The sequence below is a fragment of the Mytilus galloprovincialis genome, chromosome 1, assembly GCF_965363235.1.
Source record: "Mytilus galloprovincialis chromosome 1, xbMytGall1.hap1.1, whole genome shotgun sequence".
Taxonomy (NCBI): Eukaryota; Metazoa; Mollusca; class Bivalvia; order Mytilida; family Mytilidae; genus Mytilus; species Mytilus galloprovincialis.
The window spans coordinates 3,224,590-3,247,303 of NC_134838.1; the positions used below are offsets into that span (position 1 = coordinate 3,224,590).

Genomic DNA, 22,714 nt, shown 5'->3' on the forward strand with positions numbered 1-22,714 from the left:
AATTGCACAGTATTGAGCAATAGCAAGAAATCTTCAATTGCACACTATTGTGCAATAGCAAATATTTTCAATTGCACAGTATTGCACAGTAGCAAGAAATATCTAATTGCACAATATTGTGCAATAGCAAGGAATTTTCAATTGGAGTTACCTTTCTTTGTCCAGAATAGTAGTTGAATCAACTTAAATCATTGTTTTATACAATATACAATGTATATTCACTTTCACTACCAACTGATAAATTAAAACAATTTTTACCATTCAGTGATAACAAGCACTTTATTTTACATTTTGATATTTTATGATGTATTTAAATGAGTAGTTATTGTTGCAAACTCCATTAGAAATTTGAATTGAGATCAGTTTTGGAAAAAGGGAAACGGGGATGTGAAAAAAAAATGGGGGGGAGGGGGGGGGGGGTTAAATTTTCTCATTTCAAATTTCATAAATAGAAAGAAAATTTCTTCAAACATTTTTTTGACAGGATTAATATTCAACAGCATAGTGAATTGCTCAAAGGCAAAACAAAATATTTTAAGTTTATTAGACCACATTCATTCTGTGTCAGAAACCTATGCTGTGTCAACTATTTAATCACAATCCAAATTTAGAGCTGAATCCAGCTTGAATGTTGTGTCCATACTTGCCCCAACCGTTCAGGGTTCAACCTCTGCGGTCGTATAAAGCTGCGCCCTGCGGAGCATCTGGTTTTGATTTTAATGTCACACATCATATAAAGATATTGGTGAAAAGTAAATAAGACAGCAAGCCACCAATACATAAAGAAAAAAACATGAAAATATTAGGTAGTAAAATTATATTCACCCAAATCTAAGACATCTTTCAAATAATTTTACAAATGACAGCGGTCTTTTACTCAAACTAAAAGTAGAAAAAATAATCAACAATGCATTTGATTACTATAATTCAAAATGTCATCATCTACAATGAAATCAGGCCGGTCAAAAAAAATTGTGCTACAAAGTAATACAAACAGGAGCTAATGGAGATATTATCAAAAAGAACTCCAAAAACAAGATCCTCAATTTTTATGCCTGTAAAAATTAAGGTATGAAAATACTAAAGATGCGTCTGTTTTAATCAGATCTTGGTAGTTGTTATTTCTGTACAAAAGTATTCAGACATTTTTTCTTAGCATTTGTAATGCTGTTAATCTTACCTGATAGGATTCATTGATGTAGTTCTTGTTTTGAATTAATTGAGTATATTTTCATTGATATTTTCTACTTTTGTAGGTGGTTGTCAAGAAAATGTTGAAGACCCTATATGGATATGTTTTCTGTGTGCTCAACAATTCGCTGATCAGGAGGAATTAATGACTCACCAAGACAAGTGTGAAGAAGAGGCTGAGAAGGAGGAGGAGTCTAAACTCCCATCCCCACCTCCTCCATCTTCTCCTCGTCGTCCTCCCACACCTCCAGTGAGAAAGTTAAGACCACGTCGTACTAAACCAACACACATAGTTATACAGCCTCAAACAGCACAATATCAAGTCCAGCCAGTTAAATTAGTCTGCCATAGGAGGAGACGATTTACACCAGAACCTTATGTTCCTCCAAAAACAGAGGATTTTCTTAAAGCTCTTAATTTATACGACAAACCAAAGGAACCTCCAAGAGTTGTTACCCCTGTCTCAGATATTGATAGTGATTGTGAAATAATTGACGTCACATATGATGAATCTGCTGTACAAACACCCAGAACTCCCAAATCATTAATGTCACAGTTGAGTAGAGACACACATAACAGTTGTAGAAAACGCCACTTAAGTTTTACTCAGGCATTGGAACTTCCTGAGGGTTATAGCTCTGAAGACTCCGAGAGTGAAACTGAAAGTGGATCTCAGAAGAACAAATTGAAAACTCCACTTGGAACTTTACTTTGTGGAATTGATTTAACTTCCCCATTAGGGCAGAGGGTTAAGAAACATTGGAAGATTGATTCTAATTATACAATCATAAGTGGAGATAAAATAGAACAGTTTTGTTCTGGACCAATGAAAAATGATTTTGTGGAAAAATTACGCCACAGAGGAGAATCTTCATACCCAATTGTATTCAATAAAAAGAACCGAAGGCATATGTCTAAACATAAACATTCATATAAATTTAACTCAGGACAAAGAAAGGAATTCATGATGCGCTTAAAAACTGGACTTACAAAAAGAAGCAGAAAATTATTGGAGGACATTGTCAAATGTTGTGTCAAACTTGACCGAGTGAAACCAGGAGTGATAAGGAGATGGTTAAGGCCTAAGCCCCCTCCACCCTATCCGTATGCATACATTCGTAGAATGTATGAACAGGAACATCCTATTATTAAGAAAATAGTACAGAAACCCAAACCTGGACCTAAATATGCCAAATTAAAACAAATAACTGATGGTCTGCGCAAACTAAACAGGCCTCACAATCTTCTTCCAAATCAGCGAATGTTTTCTAAAGTAGTTCATAACCCAGATGGTTCTACTAGTATGAAAATGGTTTACCAACATCCCACTTCCCAAGTTAGACCTCAGTTTGGTAATGTGCCAAGTAATCGGAGAAAACAAACATTTAATCAAAGTACAGTGCGGCAGATAGATCCCGATGACATTGAGATAATTGAACTGTCATCTTCTGATGAGGAGGGAGATAAAATACCTCAGCAACCTCCTCAGACAGCTTCACTTCCTCCCAAAGGGATGACCACATTTAAAAACATAACTGGGGTGGCAACAAGTCCTCAGATTGCAAGGAGGATGGCAGTTCCTAACTCACAAAAGCTATTCAGGTCGCATCAGCAGCATTCGCCGGGTATGATGTCACCAAGAATGAATTTTTACCCAAGACTTCAGCAGCAAGTCTCAAGGCCTATAAGTCCTTCAAATACAAGAGAAAGAATATTTCAAGGTGTAAGAGGAATATTAAGTCCGTCATCATTACAAAATAAATCTCATACTGCTATACATTCCTCACCTCCGGGCGCAAGTACTTGTAAAGAACTAATGCAAAATTCCAAGCCTGTATCAGGTTTTGTAAATAGAGCAATGTTTAAAGAGACACCACAGATCCTTAGAACCTCTCAGAATAGTCCATCCAAATCAATGAACAAAAATTCACCAAAAGCAGCAGGTTTTCCTGGTTATGTACGAATGGACTACACAGTCCCTGCTGATTCCGATGCTAGTTCTGTAGGTGCAAACTTTAATGTTAAGTATACTAATGGATCCCCTGTCATATCTAAAACTATGGTCCAACCTGTACCGACCAACAGGTCACCATTAATTACACAGCCAAAACCACGAGATCCTATAATGGAGTCGGATGTCATTGTTATTGATGATGAGGATTGATTGTAATTATTTATTTATCATAGTCATGCTGGTATTCATGTAAATTGTTTTTGTTTCTGAAAACATCATGTTCTATCATTCTATAGCAAAAACTATAGCAAAAAATGTTTTGCATCTAAGATTTTTGTATGTTAGTTCTGTATACTTTAATTTAAGCAATATACCTTGATGCAATTTGAATCTAATCAATAAGGCATTCATTTAGCAAGTCATATTGGACTTCTTCTCTATGTGCAAAATTAGAATGTTCAGACATTAGTTTGTTTAAAATTATCACCTAAAGAAAGCAGCATATAATAGTAGGATAATGCATGAATATTGGTTAAAATTTTCCTTATTAGATATTTATGAAGTATAAAAATGCTTCTTTTGGTAATTTTATTGGGGTCTTAAAACCTTTTACAGAATCACATTTTGTATGAAGTACAGAATAGCTTCAAACTAAAAAATCCTGCTTTCATAATTCAACTCTATCCAACCTCAAAAAATTACATAAGGCCACAACAATTTGATTCCTTGTTCGACGGACCTGCTTGCACCTATTTTTTTCAAAACAGAATTTTTTAATTTTTTTTATATTCCCGCTTCCTGCATCCGGAAATGTAATCGTGTCCATTTCCCGCACCGTTTTTTTTTGTAAATATTATAAAAAGATATCAATATTTGTTTTTAAAACCACAGTCTAACCTGTATATAATGATTTTAAACATAAAAGCACCCCACCACACTGTGTAAATATCTGTGAGAATATTTGTTTCAGCATGAAACCTATTTATCCAAAGTGGGAGTGCTCCGATATAAATTTATAACAGCGGAATACCTGTAAAGAAAAAAAAAATGGTTTCTTTCCCCCTTACTTATATTCCCTATCAAAAAATGTTCGTTGTTAGAATAAAGTACATAGAACTTCTGAAGAATTTGCCTTCAACTGCAATTATATTGTATGCTGGCGAAACAAAACTATCCATAGCCGCTTCATGTTTATGCACCAGTCCTGATTGATTCAGGGGCCTGTCATTCAGCAGTTATCGTTTGTTGATGTTGTTAATTGGTATTTTTCCGTTTGGATATTTAAATTAGATCGTTGGTTTTCCTGTTCGAATTGTGTACGCTAATAATTTTGGGGTCCTTTATATCTTGCTGTTTGGTCTGTATCAAAGCCCTGTGTTAAAGGCCGTACTTTGACCTGTGTTTGTTATTATCAGGTTGAGAACAACCCTCCCTCAGACAAGAGGTCATTTTACTGATGTAGAAAAGAAAATAGAAATAGTTCTTCTATACAAAACCTTTGAAAACTTAGAATTTTGTACTCAAAAAGAGGAGAGTTACATCATATTTTAAACAACTTTTTCTAAAAGAGGGGTCCACTTATTTTGAATAATATGAAACTGTTAAAGTAAATGTGTTAATTTAACATGGTTAAAGTCCAGGAATATTACAAAATTCTTGGACATGTTTTGACCATTGAATACCAGATAGATATATAGTTCTTTGAGAAAATATGAGCCCTTTTGTACAAACAAATATATTATAATTTATATTGATCCCTCATAAAACATGTAAAAGGGATATTTGTAACATTAAGGGGTTGCCCCAAAACTGATTATGACTTGGATGGAGAATTGTCTCATTGTCAGTCACACATACATAGACCAGATTTAATTATTTCTTGGTGAACAGGGAAAAAATACTTCAGAAATTAAAGAAATGTCAAAGTACAATTGATAAATCAAATTTTAATATTGTCAAAACCTACTATTTTATGTTTACAAAATAAAATTATAATCCCTCCCCTTTACTTTTCAAGCTTTGCCTCAATAATTTGCAAATTAAATATTTTTTTTATTAAAATTTTCAAATTGCTCGATCGCCCCAAATTTTGGAGTCCAAAAATCCGTAGAACAAGAAATTAAATTGGTGTGGCCTAAAGAAGCTTTAATTCTTATGATAACATTTCTATGCTACAACCATGAAATGAGGAGTTCAATCCAGCCTTTTTTTCTTTTTTTTAATAAAAAAATTTAAATGTTGTCATGAAGAGTACATGCAGTCATAGAAAATGATTAGTGCTCAAGCTTGCAAGAAAATAATAAATTGTAAGAAGGATATATATTTACCAATATTCATGCAATATTCTTTTTATTGTAAAGTAAAGATAGAAAAACTGAGTAGTCATATTTGTGTCACTGTTGACTGTACTAATTTGAAGGTTTATTTGCACTAGTTCAATACAATGCATTATTACATTCTTGATTCTGGTACTAATCTGTATGAAATATGTTGTTGCTGTACTATGAGTATAGATTCTTCCACTGCATTGAATGGGATACAATATTTCTGCTCTTGAAAAAGCTCCTTGGAGCCTTTAGTTTGATGTGTTCATTCCTGACTGTCTTGTTAAAAGAATGCCTCAGATTCTATTTGTGGCCAAAATCTTGTATTTCTTCATTTAAAAATCTTTGAAATTTTTTGTACAACCGCAAAAAAATTTTGCGTTCATATAATGGTATGATGTGACGGCAATGTCGTCGTCGTCGTCGGAAGACACATTTGGCGTTCGGACAATAACTAGTTGAATTGATCTCTATGAAATTTAATAAGAAGGTTCAATACCACAAAAGGAAGGTTGGGATTGATTTTGGGGATATGGTCCCAACCATATTTTTCTACTTTTTAGCTCACCTTGCCCTTTGGGCCAGGTGAGCTTTTTTTCATTACTTGGCGTTCGTCGTCCTTAAACTTCTACAGAAATCTTCTCCTCTGAAACTATTGGGCCAAATTTAACCAAACTTGGACACAATCATCATTGGGGTATTTAGTTTATAAAATGTGTCCGATGACCCAGCCAACCCACCAAGATGGCCGCAATAGCTTAAAATAGAACATAAGGGTAAAATGTAGATTTTGGCTTATATCTCTGAAACCAAAGCATTTAGAGCAAATCTGACACGGGTAAAATTGTTTATCAGGTGAAGATCTCTCTGCCCTGAAATTTTCAGATGAATCGGACAACCAGTTGTTGGGTTGCTGCCCCTGAATTAGTAATATTAAGGAAATTTTGCTGTTTTTGGTTATTATGCTGAATATTATTATAGATAGAGATAAACTGTAAACAGCAATAATGTTTAGCAAAGTAAGATCTACAAATAAGTCAACATGACTAAAATGGTCAGTTGACCCTTTAAGGAGTAATTGCCCTTTATAGTCAATTTTTAACAATTTTAAGTTTGGTAAATTTTTGTAAATTTTTTCAAAATATTTTCGTCTGTAACTAAAGGGCCAAGTTTATTATGGATAGAGAAAATTATTAGTAGCAAGAATGTTCAGTTAAGTAAGATCTACAAACACATCACCATCACCAAAACACAATTTTGTCATGAATCCATCTTTGTTCTTTGTTTAATATGCACATAGACCAAGGTGAGCGACACAGGCTCTTAAGAGCCTCTAGTTTCAGTATATCAACTTGTGTTTTAGTATTTCAATTGCTTTGAAATTGTACCACAATATTTAATACCACAGGTAGAAGGTTTGGATTGCTTTTGCGGGTTATGGTTCAAAAGGTTTAGGAATTTGGGGCCAAAAAAGGGGCCCAAATAAGCATTTTTTTGTAGTTTCCAGTCAATAACTTGTGTTTAAGTGTATAAATCTCTCTGAAATTATACCACAATTTTCCTTACTCTAAAGGGATGTGAAATTTTCAGATGAATCGGACAACCAGTTGTTGGGTTGCTGCCCCTGAATTAGTAATATTAAGGAAATTTTGCTGTTTTTGGTTATTATGCTGAATATTATTATAGATAGAGATAAACTGTAAACAGCAATAATGTTTAGCAAAGTAAGATCTACAAATAAGTCAACATGACTAAAATGGTCAGTTGACCCTTTAAGGAGTAATTGCCCTTTATAGTCAATTTTTAACAATTTTAAGTTTGGTAAATTTTTGTAAATTTTTTCAAAATATTTTCGTCTGTAACTAAAGGGCCAAGTTTATTATGGATAGAGAAAATTATTAGTAGCAAGAATGTTCAGTTAAGTAAGATCTACAAACACATCACCATCACCAAAACACAATTTTGTCATGAATCCATCTTTGTTCTTTGTTTAATATGCACATAGACCAAGGTGAGCGACACAGGCTCTTAAGAGCCTCTAGTTTCAGTATATCAACTTGTGTTTTAGTATTTCAATTGCTTTGAAATTGTACCACAATATTTAATACCACAGGTAGAAGGTTTGGATTGCTTTTGCGGGTTATGGTTCAAAAGGTTTAGGAATTTGGGGCCAAAAAAGGGGCCCAAATAAGCATTTTTTTGTAGTTTCCAGTCAATAACTTGTGTTTAAGTGTATAAATCTCTCTGAAATTATACCACAATTTTCCTTACTCTAAAGGGATGTGAAATTTTCAGATGAATCGGACAACCAGTTGTTGGGTTGCTGCCCCTGAATTAGTAATATTAAGGAAATTTTGCTGTTTTTGGTTATTATGCTGAATATTATTATAGATAGAGATAAACTGTAAACAGCAATAATGTTTAGCAAAGTAAGATCTACAAATAAGTCAACATGACTAAAATGGTCAGTTGACCCTTTAAGGAGTAATTGCCCTTTATAGTCAATTTTTAACAATTTTAAGTTTGGTAAATTTTTGTAAATTTTTTCAAAATATTTTCGTCTGTAACTAAAGGGCCAAGTTTATTATGGATAGAGAAAATTATTAGTAGCAAGAATGTTCAGTTAAGTAAGATCTACAAACACATCACCATCACCAAAACACAATTTTGTCATGAATCCATCTTTGTTCTTTGTTTAATATGCACATAGACCAAGGTGAGCGACACAGGCTCTTAAGAGCCTCTAGTTTCAGTATATCAACTTGTGTTTTAGTATTTCAATTGCTTTGAAATTGTACCACAATATTTAATACCACAGGTAGAAGGTTTGGATTGCTTTTGCGGGTTATGGTTCAAAAGGTTTAGGAATTTGGGGCCAAAAAAGGGGCCCAAATAAGCATTTTTTTGTAGTTTCCAGTCAATAACTTGTGTTTAAGTGTATAAATCTCTCTGAAATTATACCACAATTTTCCTTACTCTAAAGGGATGTGTATGGCTAAAATCATTCAGCAATTAGGGGCAAAAAGGGGTAAAACAAGGGTTTTTCTGGTTAAAGAACAATTTAGTCAACTTTAAAGCAGTGTAAGGGAGGTAAGGCAATTCCATTTAAAGAATACTGTTATATATATGTTTGCTTACCTCCCTTACACTGCTTGAAAAAAACGATGATTGTCTTGAGATGATTAGCTGTAAATTGATATTTAGACATGTTAGATGTAACTATTAATTAATATTAATTTTAACCATGACTGTATGTCATTTTATATTTTGATATTTTATGATGTATTAAAACAAGTAGTTATTGTTGCAAACTCTTTTTGAGGTAATTAATATTCAACAGCATAGTCTATTGCTCAAACGCAATAATTTTTTTTTAGTTCATTAGACCACATTCATTCTGTGTCAGAAACATATGCTGTGTCAACTATTTAATCACAATCCAAATTCAGAGCTGTATCAAGCTTGAATGTTGTGTCCATACTTACCCAAACTGTTCAGGGTTTGACCTCTGCGGTCGTATAAAGCTGCGCCCTGGGGAGCATCTGGTTAATAGTTATAAATGATTAAATTTTATATAATAAATTTATTAGCCAAAGAAGTAGTTTAACAGCATTATGTACTTGAAGAAAACTTTATAGAAATTACTAGTTCAAATAATTATGACATCTGGAAAGGCTATTTAATTTTTTTTGCTTTGACGCCTTTCTGGTACAGACTAAGAAATGACCAATAATGCATATAATATTCTTTAAGAAGTCAAATTCATATAAAGGCAGCCATGGTTACAAATTTTATAATCAGAGCTTTGAAATTCTATAGCTTTAATTTATGATGATAGCACTTTTAAAAGGTGATAAAATTAATGTGATTAGATATCTTGATTAGACCATTTAGTTTCTGAATAATGATCAAAATTCCTATCAATGAATTTGCATCTACATGGATGTTTTAATGACCTTGACCGCAACCATAAAGGTCTTGCACATTTGGCAATTAACGTATGAATTATGTCATCCAGTATGTTTCAAAAGTAAAAATTCTCTAAAAATGAAATTTCATATGGGCATTAATAGCAAAATATCATTTGAGAACAGATTGGAAGTAAAAGGATTCACAAACTTATATTGATTTCTTTTCTCTTTTTCTCAAAAAATGTATCACACTTTTGTTTGTTTAAATTGTACATACACATTGTATAACCTTATTAAAACCTCTTTTTATAGTTTCATAGTGCTAATTTTATATGAGAAACGAAAAAGGTACAAATTTATTGCCAAAAAAAGGGTATGTCTTATACTAGAACAGAATTACTTCTTGCAACTGTGGTCAAATTTAATTGGCTAACATGATGGACCTTTTTTTTTTTGGTTACATCTTAACCAGTTAGGTTTTATAAACTTTTTAGGAGGTCCAAATGAAGTCTGTTCTGTACTTAACTTCTTGCCTGTGATCACAGTTTTTTTTACATAGGTATGTCCTTCAATCTGCTAAAATTCTATTCGTATTTACTTTTTGGTCTTGGAAAACTATTATGCCTTATAGATTTTATGAAGGGACCTTCAAATATTGAATTTATTCAGGGTTAGTAGTTACGCATTATAAACTTTTGTATATATTTAGTGTATTTAAGTTAAGTGATGTTTATATATCTTTTAAAATGAATTTATTGCAGCATTTTGTATGTAGTTATTTTTTTGCAAAATTTATATTCATAGAGTTTAATGACAAAATTTTGTTATCAGAATCTGAATCTAAAAATCATTTGATTCATGTTAAGATTGTGTAGAGCAAACCCTATTTTCAATTAATGTCTTACTAAGACAAAACTTAGGCCATTTTGTCAGCAAATAATAGTGTTTCAAAGCTTTATATTTACAGCCGATTGCATTGAGTGTGTAGGTAAAAGTATTATCTTTGGTTAACTTGCTTGTTAGCTGAACCTTGAAGTCATAATTAAGTTAGGTAACTCTCATCCTCTAAGAGTATACTAGTCTGACAGATAACCAATAATCTGTCTGTAGGACTAGACTACTTCGAAAGGCATATAGTTTACCTTACCTAATAATGACTTTACTATTCAGCTATCAAGCAAGCTAGCCAAAGATATAACCTTTACCCACACACTCAATGCAATTGGATGTAAGAAATAAGAAAAGCTTTACATTGTATATTTAATATGTACCTTTTAAGATTCCATCAATCTATGTCCACATTACCTCAGTGGCCAGGTGGTCTAAGTAGTCAGAACTAATGTATCACTAGCCTGTCAGTACTGACAACTGTTTATAGCTTGAATCTGGTACCTGGTAGGTACATTTGACTGCCACAAAAAGCACTATAATGCTGAAAGTGGTGTTAAAACACCAATCAATCAGTCCAATATATCACTTTAAAATACTTTGATTTCCTGTTATACGACCGCAAAAATTGAAAATTTTTTGGTCGTATATTGGTATGATGTTAGCGTCAGAAGTCATTTGGTTTTTGCACTATAACTTTAGTATAGGTAAATAGAAATATTTGAAATTTAAACACAAGGTTTATGACCATAAAAGGAAGGTTGGGATTTATTTAGGGAGTTTTGGTGCCAACAGTTTAGGAATTAGGGGCCAAAAAGGGCCCCAAAAAGCATTTTTCTTGGTTTTTCGCTCAATAACTTTAGTAGAAGTGTTCAGAAATGTATGAAATTTTGACATAAGGTTTATGACCACAAAAGGAAGGTTGGGATTGATTTTGGGAGTTTTGGTTGCAACAGTTTAGGAATTAGGGTCCAAAACAAAGTCCCAAATAAGCATTTTTCTTGGTTTTTGCACAATAACTTTATTATAAGTAAATAGACTAGTATATATTTGTTTAGGGGCCAGCTGAGGGACGCCTCCGGGTGCGGGAATTTCTCGCTACATTGAAGACCTGTTGGTGACCCTCTGCTGTTGTTTTTTGTTTTTTATTTGGTCGGGTTGTTGTCTCTTTGACACATTCCCCATTTCCATTCTCAATTTTAGATATCTATGAAATTTTAACACAAGGTTTATGACCACAAAAGCAAGGTTGGGATTGATTTTGGGAGTTTTGGTCCCAACAGTATAGGAGTTAGGGGCCAAAAAAGGGGCCAAAATTAAACTGTTTGATTTCATCAAAAAATGAATTATTGGGGTTCTTTGATTTGCCAAATCTAACCATGTATTTAGATTCTTTATTTTTGATCCTGTTTTCAAATTGGTCTACATAAAGGTCCAAAGGGTCCAAAATTAAACTAGTTTGATAAAAATTGAATTCTTGGGGTTCTATGATATGCTGAATCAAACCATGTATTTAGATTTTGGATATTGGACCATAATAGGTAAATGTCCAATTTAAAATTTTTAAGTTTTTAAGTATAAGTTCTTAGACCACATTCATTCTTTGTCAGAAACCTATGTTGTGTCAACTATTTAATCACAATCCAAATTCAGAGCTGTATCAAGCTTAGATGTTGTGTCCATACTTACCCCAACAGTTCAAGGTTCGACCTCTGTGGTCGTATAAAGCTGCGCCCTGCAGAGCATCTGGTTCATAATTAATTTGATTCCATTAAAACATTTTATCCTTTGTGTCCATGTGCATGACGGTGTTTGGTTCCATCTTGCAGTCAAACACAGCTGATATATGGGAATCATCTTGGCTTACAACCATCACATTTTGTGTGTAGTGTATCTAAGATAACTATATACCAGAGCTCTCAAAATATCTTTTCCCCTGGTTTTCATTCAAGAAAATTTGTTGGTCCTCACTATTATTTCAATTTCAAAATACTCAAAATGTGTTTGTCCTCGTAAAATGTTGGTTGTCAAAACCTACTAACCACCACTTTTGAAGAATTTTGATATGCTGTAGATGACAGGTTTGTGACCCTGTTGTCAAGATCTTGATTCACTTTTCTCTCAGTCATTATGCAAAATAGGATCATGTTAACTAGTATATGGATGAATCTTTTAAACTAGTATATGGATGAATCTTGTAAACTAATATATGGATGAATCTTGTAAACTAGTATATGGATGAATCTTGTAAACTAATATATGGATGAATCTTGTAAACTAGTATATGGATGAATCATGTAAACTAATATATGGATGAATCTTGTAAACTAGTATATGGATGAATCATGTAAACTAATATATGGATGAATCTTGTAAACTAGTATATGGATGAATCTTGTAAACTAGTATATGGATGAATCTTGTAAACTAGTATATGGATGAACCTTGTAAACTAGTATATGGATGAGTCATGTAAACTAGTATATGGATGAATCATGTAAACTAGTATATGGATGAATCTTGTAAACTAGTATATGGATGAATCTTGTAAACTAATATATGGATGAATCATGTAAACTAATATATGGATGAACCTTGTAAACTAGTATATGGATGAATCTTGTAAACTAGTATATGGATGAATCATGTAAACTAGTATATGGATGAATCTTGTACATCATATTTAGATTATGAAAACTAGTTTTCTTTTCATATGAGACCTATCCACAAGTTTGATTTTGATTTATTTATTTGTTAAGTTTAACACTGAAATTTGTGTTGAACCCATAAGATTCAGGCAAGCAGTTACACATAAAAAAAGTCACAAATCAACAGTTTAAATGACTTTTGTATTTTGGTATGGATGTTTCCTTACCTGTCTCTTTATAATTTATTCTTGGATTTGGTGATGTCTAGATATGGTTTGCTTTAAGATGGGAGTGCTGCAGGTGATTTCAGTCTTGATTGTGTACACAGCAGCATTTTCAATGGAGGATATCAATTTTTTGTAATTAGTTACTTTTGTTTTCAACCAGTTTTCTGTGGTCTTCCAAGGTTTCTGGAATTTTTATGTGCAGATAAAGATTTGCACCACTTTTTGTGAACATATATTTTTAGAAATTTTGTAAGTTTCAAACCTTGTTTTTCATACTTTTGAGAATTTCTAGAACATATAGGAAGATGAGGAGCAGCAATTTTGGTGCTTTGGCTTTGTGTTGGGTTTATTAAGAACATATATAAAAGTAATGAAGAGGATGTTGGCTATTACATACCAGGACATTTTGCAGTGTCATGAATAAATATTAAATATCCTTTTTATTTGAATTGCCTTTCTATATTTTCAACTAAAGGTTCCTGTAAGTATATGAAATAGATATGTTATTACTATTTATATTATTTCAAATTACAAACTGTAAGCTTTCCATTCCCTCTATTAGAGTCTTTCCAGTTTTCATAAAGACAAATTTCTGGCTACATTCTTTTTTCTATTTATCAGATTGTTATAAAGCAAAACAGATGAAAAAGAATATAGAAGTCCAATGATTATATTTTCATACTTCATAAAGTAGGTCGATTTTTCAATGAAAAATGTTCATTTTTGATTTGATTCAAATCATATATATTTTTGTACAGATACATTTATGTATAAAATATTGATCAAGATTCACATTTTGTATTCACTTTCTGTACGTCTGTATTGAAGTCAGAAAAGGTATAATAAACTGAATATTAGAAAATAATCTATATATTATTTATTTTCTATAGCAGGAAACTTCTTGGTCTTTCTATATATTATTTATTTTCTATAGCAGGAAACTTCTTGGTCTTCCACTTAATTACTGACTCTCAGAATGTTACAATTATCTTATATTTACAAATGTATGTTCTTGGACAGAGTATGATCTGTTGACATATGTTATATGTTCATTGTTTCTTTTGTAAGCAATGTTAAAGATAAAAATAAAAGGAATGTGGTATGATTGCTGATGAGACCACTCTCCACCAGACCAAATAACAGTCTTCATTGGGTCATGTTCCCTTAATGAATTTAAATGAAATTTTAGCTGTATTATTTGTTTCAAAGGTGTATGAAAACAAATTTGATTAGCCAACCTAGGCTAGTTTTTTCATGCATTAGGCTGTTGGTGGTTTTCCCATTTCAATCTTTTAACATTTTGTCATGTCGTGGTCTGTTATAGTTAACTATGCTTTATGGATTATGTTCATTGATTTTAGCCAAGCTTAGTTAAAGTGGGCCTAGAAAGGCCAATGATCGTCCGTTGTCGTCCGTTTATGGGCCTGGATGGCCAAGTGGTCTAAATAGTTCTACTACTATAATAACACTACGATTATGTGTTCGAACCGCTCCTTTGTGGGTGCACTCGACTACCATTTTAATTGACTAGGATTGTCAGTTTTTGTCGAACCTGCAACTTTTGTTGCAGAAAGCTCGACATAGGGATAGTGATCCAGCGGCGGCATTAGCTTACTTCTTAAAAGCTTTATATTTTAGAAGGTGGGAGATCTGGATGCTTCATACTTTGTATATGGATGCCTCATGTTACAAAGTTTCCGTCAGTCACATGTCCAATGTCCTTGACCTCATTTTCATGGTTCAGTGACTACTTGAAAAAAAAGTTTTAATTTTTGTCATGTTAATTTCTCTCTTCTATTGAGTAATAGGATAACTATATTTGGTATGTGTGTACCTTCCAAGGTCCTCATGCCCGTCAGACAGTTTTCACTTGACCTTGACCTCATTTCATGGATCAGTGAACAAGATTAAGTTTTGGTGGTCAAGTCCATATCTCAGATACTATAAGCAATAGGTCTAGTATATTCCGTGTATGGAAGCACTGTAAGGTGTACATGTCCAACTGGCAGGTGTCATCTGACCTTGACCTCATTTTCATGGTTCAGTGGTTATAGTTAATTTTTTGTATTTTGGTCTGTTTTTCTCATACTGTATGCAATAGGTCTACTATAATTGGTGTATGGAATGATTGTAAGGTGTACATGTCTAGCTGGCAGGTGTCATCTGACCTTGAACTCATTTTCATGGTTCAGTGGTCAAAGTTAAGATTTTGAGTTTTGGTCTTTTTATACAACCGCAAAAATTGAAAATTTTTTGGTCATATATTGGTATCACGTTGGCGTCGTCGTCGTCGGAATACTTTTGATTTTCGCACTATAACTTGAGTTTAAGTAAATAGAAATCTATGAAATTTAAACACAAGGTTTAGGACAACAAAAGGAAGGTTGGGATTGATTTTGGAAGTTTTGGTCCCAACAGTTTAGGAATAAGGGGCCAAAAAAGGCCCAAATAAGCATTTTCTTGGTTTTTGCACCATAACTTTAGTATAAGTAAATAGAAATCTATGAAATTTGAACACAAGGTTTATGAACACAAAAGGAAGGTTGGGATTGGTTTTGGGAGTTTTGGTTCCAACAGTTTAGGAAAAAGGGGCCCAAAGGGTCCAAAATTAAACTTAGTTTGATTTTAACAAAAATTGAATCCTTGGGGTTCTTTGATATGCTGAATCTAAAAATGTACTTAGATTTTTTATTATTGGCCCAGTTTTCAAGTTGGTCCTAATCGGGGTCCAAAATTAAACTTTGTTTGATTTCATCAAAAATTGAATAGATAGGATTCTTTGATATGCCAAATCTAACTGTGTTTGTAGATTCTTAATTTTTGGTCCTGTTTTCAAATTGGTCTACATTAAAGTCCAAAGGGTCCAAAATTAAACTAAGTTTGATTTTAACAAAAATTGAATTCTTGGGCTTCTTTGATATGCTGAATCTAAACATGTAATTAGATTTTTGATTATGGGCCCAGTTTTCAAGTTGGTCCAAATCAGGATCCAAAATTATTATATTAAGTATTGTGCAATAGCAAGAAATTTTCAATTGCACAGTATTCAGCAATAGCAAGAAATCTTCAATTGCACAGTATTGTGTAATAACAAGTATTTTCAATTGCACAGTATTGTGTAATAGCAAGAAATATCTAATTGCACAATATTGCGCAACAGCAAGAAATTTTCAATTGGAGTTATCTTTCTTTGTCCAGAATAGTAGTTGAATCAACTTAAATCATTGTTTTATACAATATACAATGTATATTCACTTTTACTACCAACTGATAAATTAAAAAAATCTTTACCATTCAGTGATAACAAGCACTATTTTTACATTTTTAATATTTACTCCATTAGTAATTTGAATTGAGATCAGTTCTGGAATAAGGGAAAGGGGGATGTGAAAAAAATGGGGGGGGGGGGGGGGGGGGGTCAATTTTTCTCATTTCAGATTTCATAAATAAAAAGAAAAATTTCTTCAAACATTTTTTTGAGAGGATTAATATTCAACAGCAAAGTGAATTGCTCAAAGGCAAAAAACAAATTTTAAGTGTATTAGACCACACTCATTCTGTGTCAACTATTTAATCACAATCCAAATTTAGAGCTGAATCCAGCTTGAATGTTGTGTCCATACTTGCCCCAATCGTTCAGGGTTCAACCTCTGCGGTCGTATAAAGCTGCGCCCTGCAGAGCATATGGTTTTTCTAATACTATATGCAATAGGTCAACTATATTTGGTGTATGGAAATATTTTATAATCTATATATCAGTCGCACAGGTTTTATTTGACCTTGACCTCATTTTCACGGTTCATTGCTCAGTGTTAAGTTTTTGTGTTTTGGTCTGTTTTCTTAAACTATCAGCAATAGATCAGCTGTATTTGTTGTATGGAAGGATTATTAGGTGCACATGCCTGCCTGGCATGGCTCATCTAACCTTGACCTATTTTTCAAGGTTCATTGGTCAATGTTTAGTTTTCTTGGTCAATGTTAAGTTTATGTGACAGTTGTAATAAAGTTTTATATTTAGGACTATCAACATAATATCAATGATAAAGTAAAGAAGGCGAGACATTTCAGCGTGTGCACTCTTGTCCTATTGATGGTCTGGTTTTCTCCGGGCACTCGGGCTTCCTCCGCCAATAAAAACTAAAAGCAGGGAAGGGGAGGTAATGTGTGGTTTTGGGGGGGTGGGGGGGTAGGGGTGTAAAATTTTTCTAATTTCAGATTTCAGAAATTAAAAAGAGTTTTTTTACAAATATTTTTTTTAGGGGATTAATATTCAACAGCATAGTGTATTGCTCAATAGCAAAAAAAAAATTAAGTTCATTAGACCACATTCATTCTGTGTCAGAAACCTATGCTGTGTCAACTACTTAATCACAATCCAAATTCAGCGCTGTATCAAGCTTGAATGTTGTGTCCATACTTGTCCCAACTGTTCAGGGTTCGACCACTGCGGTCGTATAAAGCTGCGCCCTGTAGAGCATCTGGTTACCAATTTTTGTAATATTTTAAAAGCGATTGTAGATATAAAATTTAAACTTTAAAAACAAATATGATCAACAAGAAAAACTGCAAATAAATGTCCTGGCTGAAATCGTCATATTATAATAGGCCGAGAGAAACGTTTGAAAGCAGAAATGGTCAGCAAGACAAGATGTACAAACAAGTCTTATGGCCGAAATGTTCAGTCGATTCTTAATTAAATTTATTAAACGACACAAGATCTATTTATATTAAACTTGTCTTTCACGTGACATTTTAGGGGATGAAGGTTGCATGTAATCAAATGCAATCGAAACGAGTATTTACTGAGTTTGGTCATAAATAGTGATTCATAACAGTACTAGAAAAAATATAAAAAAAGAAGATATGGTATGATTGCCAATGAGACAACTATCCACAAAAGACCAAAATGACACAGACATTAACAACTATAGGTCACCGTACGGCCTTCAACAATGAGCAAAGCCCATACCGCATAGTCAGCTATAAAAGGCCCCAATAAGACAATGTAAAACAATTCAAACGAGAAAACTAACGGCCTTATTTCTGTAAAAAAAAAATGAACGAAAAACAAATATGTAACACATAAACAAACGACAACCACTAAATTACAGGCTCCTGGCTTGGGACAGGCACATATATAAATAATGTGGCGGGGTTAAACATGTTAGCGGGATCCCAACCCTCCCCCTAACCTGGGACAGTGGTATAACAGTACAACATAAGAACGAACTATAAAAATCAGTTGAAAAAGGCTTAACTCATCAAACGGACAAACATACAAGTGGACGTGGCCCGGTACTTATACATCCCGACACAAAAAGACACAATGAACAGATCTGAGAGTACTCGCAGTTATCTGACAGCTAGTTCAAAGCCACTAACAACTAATAAAAAAATCATGCAACTAAGACTAAACTATCAATCCGTACACATCCAAAAGTCTGTTATAAAGGGCGCAATTGGTGCCCATTGTATTACATTCAATCTGTCGATAAACTTTTCTGTCGAAACGTACATAAATCCATGTATCAGTAAAATACGAAAAATAAAATATGTAGTTAAAAAAAATTGCCCTGGATTCTGTCTTGACCATAAGTAATATAAGCTTCTACATACAGGACAAGGTACGATAAGGCCCGTTTTTTGCTCCCCTATTTTCTTATTTTCAAATTTTGTTTTGGAAAGCTACTTATCACGTTAAAATATTCCCTTAGGTTTGAAGTTTGTTTGAATGAACTTCAAAACCACTAATTTTAAAAAATGGGTGAGATTAGGGAGTTAAAAGATCATCAAAAACGCCAAAAGCAGGAAAAAATACGAATTTTGGCCATTGTTTCTCAACATTTTTAAAATAGCGTGCGCCTACGTACGGGGCGCCGAATGGGACAGTACCGACTCTTGTGATTTTGTACTCGAAATTCAATTTTGTACGGACAAAAGTGAGTTTTGTTCAACAAAAATGAGTTCAGTTTAACAAAATTTGTAGCATACTACAAATTTAAAATTTTGTCATACAAAATTATCTTTCAGTGGACAAAAGTTACTTTTGTCATGACAAAATTCATTTTTGTAACACAGACTTTACTTTTGTTACCTAATTTGAAAATTGGGCGACAAAAGTCAATTTTGTATGCAAATTTGTTTAGTTTGGATTCTGTGAACTAATTTGCGTACAAAATCGACTTTTGTGAGACAAAATTGACTTTTGTGAGACAAAATTGACTTTTTTAGTACTTAAAAACTAAAAATTCGTTGTCCGGAACACCTGCAAAGTGAACAATAATAACAATTTTTGAATAATAACAGAAAGTTAACCACCCTCACCTCATTCAATTGCTGAAATTAGTGGTTTTGAAGTTCATCCAAACAAACGTCAAACCTCAGGGAATATTTTAACGTTATAAGTAACTTTCCAAAACAGAATTTGATAAATGAGAAAATAGGGGGGGGGGGGGGCAAAAACAGGCCTTACCATACCTTGTCCTTTCATAAAACTCATGAAAACTTTAACCACAAACTGCACCTACATGTTGACGACGCCGGAATCTAGGAGAGCTGTATCGCTATGGCGACGTAAATGTCACAGGCTCGCAAAAACGAATTTTTTTTTGATTGAGTTAAGTCTGCCAATTGATATTTTATCGTATGTTTTTCTATGTTGTGATGTTATGCTATTGTTTCAGAGAAAGGGAGAAGGTTTGGATCCATTAAAACGTTTAATCCCGCTGCAAATGTTTGCACCTGTCCTAAGTCAGGAATCTGATGTACAGTAGTTGTCGTTTGTTTATGTAATATATACGTGTTTCTCGTTTCTCGTTTTGTTTATATAGATTAGACCGTTGGTTTTCCCGTTTGAATGGTTTTATACTAGTAATTTTGGGGCCCTTTATAGCTTGTTGTTCGGTGTGAGCCAAGGCTCCGTGTTGAAGGCCGTACTTTAACCTATAATGGTTTACTTTTTAAATTGTTATTTGGATGGAGAATTGTCTCATTGGCACTCACACCACATCTTCCTTTATCTATTATATCCACGAACTGCCCTTACAAAGCAGGAGGTGTGGGCTTTGTCTTTTTTTTTTTAAATATTTTAATCTACATTTGCTCTACTGTTCCTTTCAAGTTGTGGGTCTTAAGATTTCCTAGACGTCACATGTAGCGCTTCTGTGTGACATTTTGTTGGGCCCATGGTAAAAGTTGGATTGTTAGAATCCTGCTTCCTGATTGTGGGACATGTTTATGAGTACAAGTTTTAGCTCACCTTTGTGGGCCATGTGATATGTTGCCACCACTTGGCGGCCGTCGTCTGTCGTTTTTCCCCGATGATTTCCACGGTGGGTATGGTTGTCCTGCGAGAGAACGTTCTGTGCTGGTGATTCGGTCCTGACGGGTGCTGGTGATCAATGAAAAAATGTAAACAAAGACGAAAATGATGATTTTTGACGTTTTCACTCATAAAAAATTGAAGAAAACAGTTGAGATTTTTCAATTTTGTTTCTTATGGGTTCATATGTAAACCATTAAAAAGTTGACCCTCTAAACTGTTTCAGTAAGCGTAACACAAAAATGCTCATTTTCAGAAAATCAAGAACTGAAAAAATAAAACAAAAATGCTCATAGAGTCCGCTTTCTATACCGCAATCCACACGACAAAACTATTTTGTGAAAAAACATTGCAATTTATTAAAATTTAGCATTTTCTCAATTTATTCATGTCCTGATACTGTGCTGGTGGGTCCTGTCATTGTGCTGGTGGGTCCTGATACGGTGCTGGTGATTTTGGATAAGAAGTTGGTCATATTTGAAACAAATGTTAAAAAATCAATAAAATTGGGCAGATAATTGTTGTCAATAGGATCTATGACTCCTATTTTAGCTCTTGTGCATCCATTTGACTGTTTAATATGTGTTTTCAAATGATCGTAACTTGTATTACATAATCACATAAAAGGGCAACATCTTCCGTCCAATATCAGATAACAAGATATAGTATCTAAAATAAGAATAGTTTTATCAAGATATTAAATGGCCCTTACATTGATGCTTCAACAATGATCAAAGCCCATGCCGCATAGACATGTTTGTTAGCGCTCCGCATACCCCTCCCCACTTCCACCCAATCAACCCTCCTCATTTCCTCCTTCATTGTTACAGTGGTGTACCAACACAACAATTTATCACATAAAATAATAACACAAAGACACACATTATTGAACAACGAATGCTCGCAGGTACTGAAAGCTAGTTCAAAGCCGCATTTTCAACTAATAGATAAATCGTGTTCTCATATACAAAAATCCCAATCGTGTCGATTAAAAAAGTCTCAAAACTTAAGTTCACATTTTAATGTTTGATGAAGCAGAACTTTAAAAGTGTGCAGTGAATCTTGTGCTCACAACAGTTGTTGTCATTATTATGTTTACATCAGACTTATAAAGGAATTAAGAAGGTACCAAGAAATATTTTACAGTTCAATTTAATGATCATGAATGGAAGGAAATGGTACGGAAGTTTACATAGGACAAAAAGAAATTGATAGTATTTTTTGGCGAAAGACTTAAACGCTTCTTTGTATTATATAGTACAGCTCTTCTATAAAAGCATGCAAAAAAAACTTTGATTGACCAGGGCCGTAACTACATTGAGGCTAATGAGGCAAATGCCTCATGATGGAAATTTCAAAAAAAAACAAACAAACAAAAAAACTGAAACAAAAGATTGTCTTCATATCAAATTGTTTTCACGGAGTGTCTCTTGCAAGAAGCAAGTTCTCTTCAATAGCTGATGTCGCCCCTGCATGTTTTTTGTGATCCATGTTTCTATTTTACTTTTGGTTTTCAGAGTTGATGGTCTATTGTTTGTACTTTTGTGTCCCGGGTTTGTCTTTTGTTCATTTAATGTCTTACTTTATGACTATAGTCTGAATGTTGATTTTCATTTGTAAACGTGTGCAATGTTGCATGTCCACCGATGTCCAGACATTGTGCGAGAAAATATTTTAAGAATATGCGATGCTACTGGACACAGAAAAAAATGGTCGTTTCACTGATGTTTCTTAGTATTGATTGTAAAATTGGTTATTTTCTCTGAATCGTTTAAATCACTCGAAACTAGGCGAGACATGCACAGAAGTGATAGATATATGTATAAACATAGAAATTGAATATTTTAATCAAAAACAAAAATAAAAAAATATCTGTATCATATACCCAAGCGCCTGTGGATAAAACTAGATAGCTGACATGGTTTAGATTAAAGTAAGACCATCAATTTCCCGGTATCAAATCATTTGAAAAAAAAACAACAATGTATTGCCATATGACCTTTTACATTGAAGGGTTAAACTTGCATAAAGTCGTGTTCAGACCCTTTAACAGAAAGTAAAGGAATATGGAGTAAAACGTGCACCGGACCTAATCACACACAAAGTCAATGCATAGAAAAAATACAAATAATCAATGGCCAAAGTTTTTATTCCTGTTCTTCATCTTGATAGTTGCTGGAGGGTCTTCAATAATAAAAGAATCATTAATACCGTTAGACATGGTCAAGATGGTCCCTAGTGTCGACTTAA

General features: G+C 33.4%; 1 protein-coding gene across 4 annotated transcripts in view; it reads left to right on the plus strand.

Moving 5' to 3' along the window:
* The window catches only part of LOC143063138 (uncharacterized), a 38,986-nt gene extending 24,978 nt beyond the window's left edge, over window positions 1-14,008 (plus strand). For all 4 annotated transcript variants that reach the window (XM_076235138.1, XM_076235144.1, XM_076235122.1 and 1 more), the window contains one exon: window positions 1,257-14,008. In XM_076235138.1, the coding sequence (XP_076091253.1) occupies window positions 1,257-3,355 (2,099 nt within the window). In that variant the 3' untranslated portion in view covers window positions 3,356-14,008. The remainder of the gene's footprint in view (window positions 1-1,256) is intronic.
* The last annotated feature ends 8,706 nt before the right edge of the window (window positions 14,009-22,714 follow it).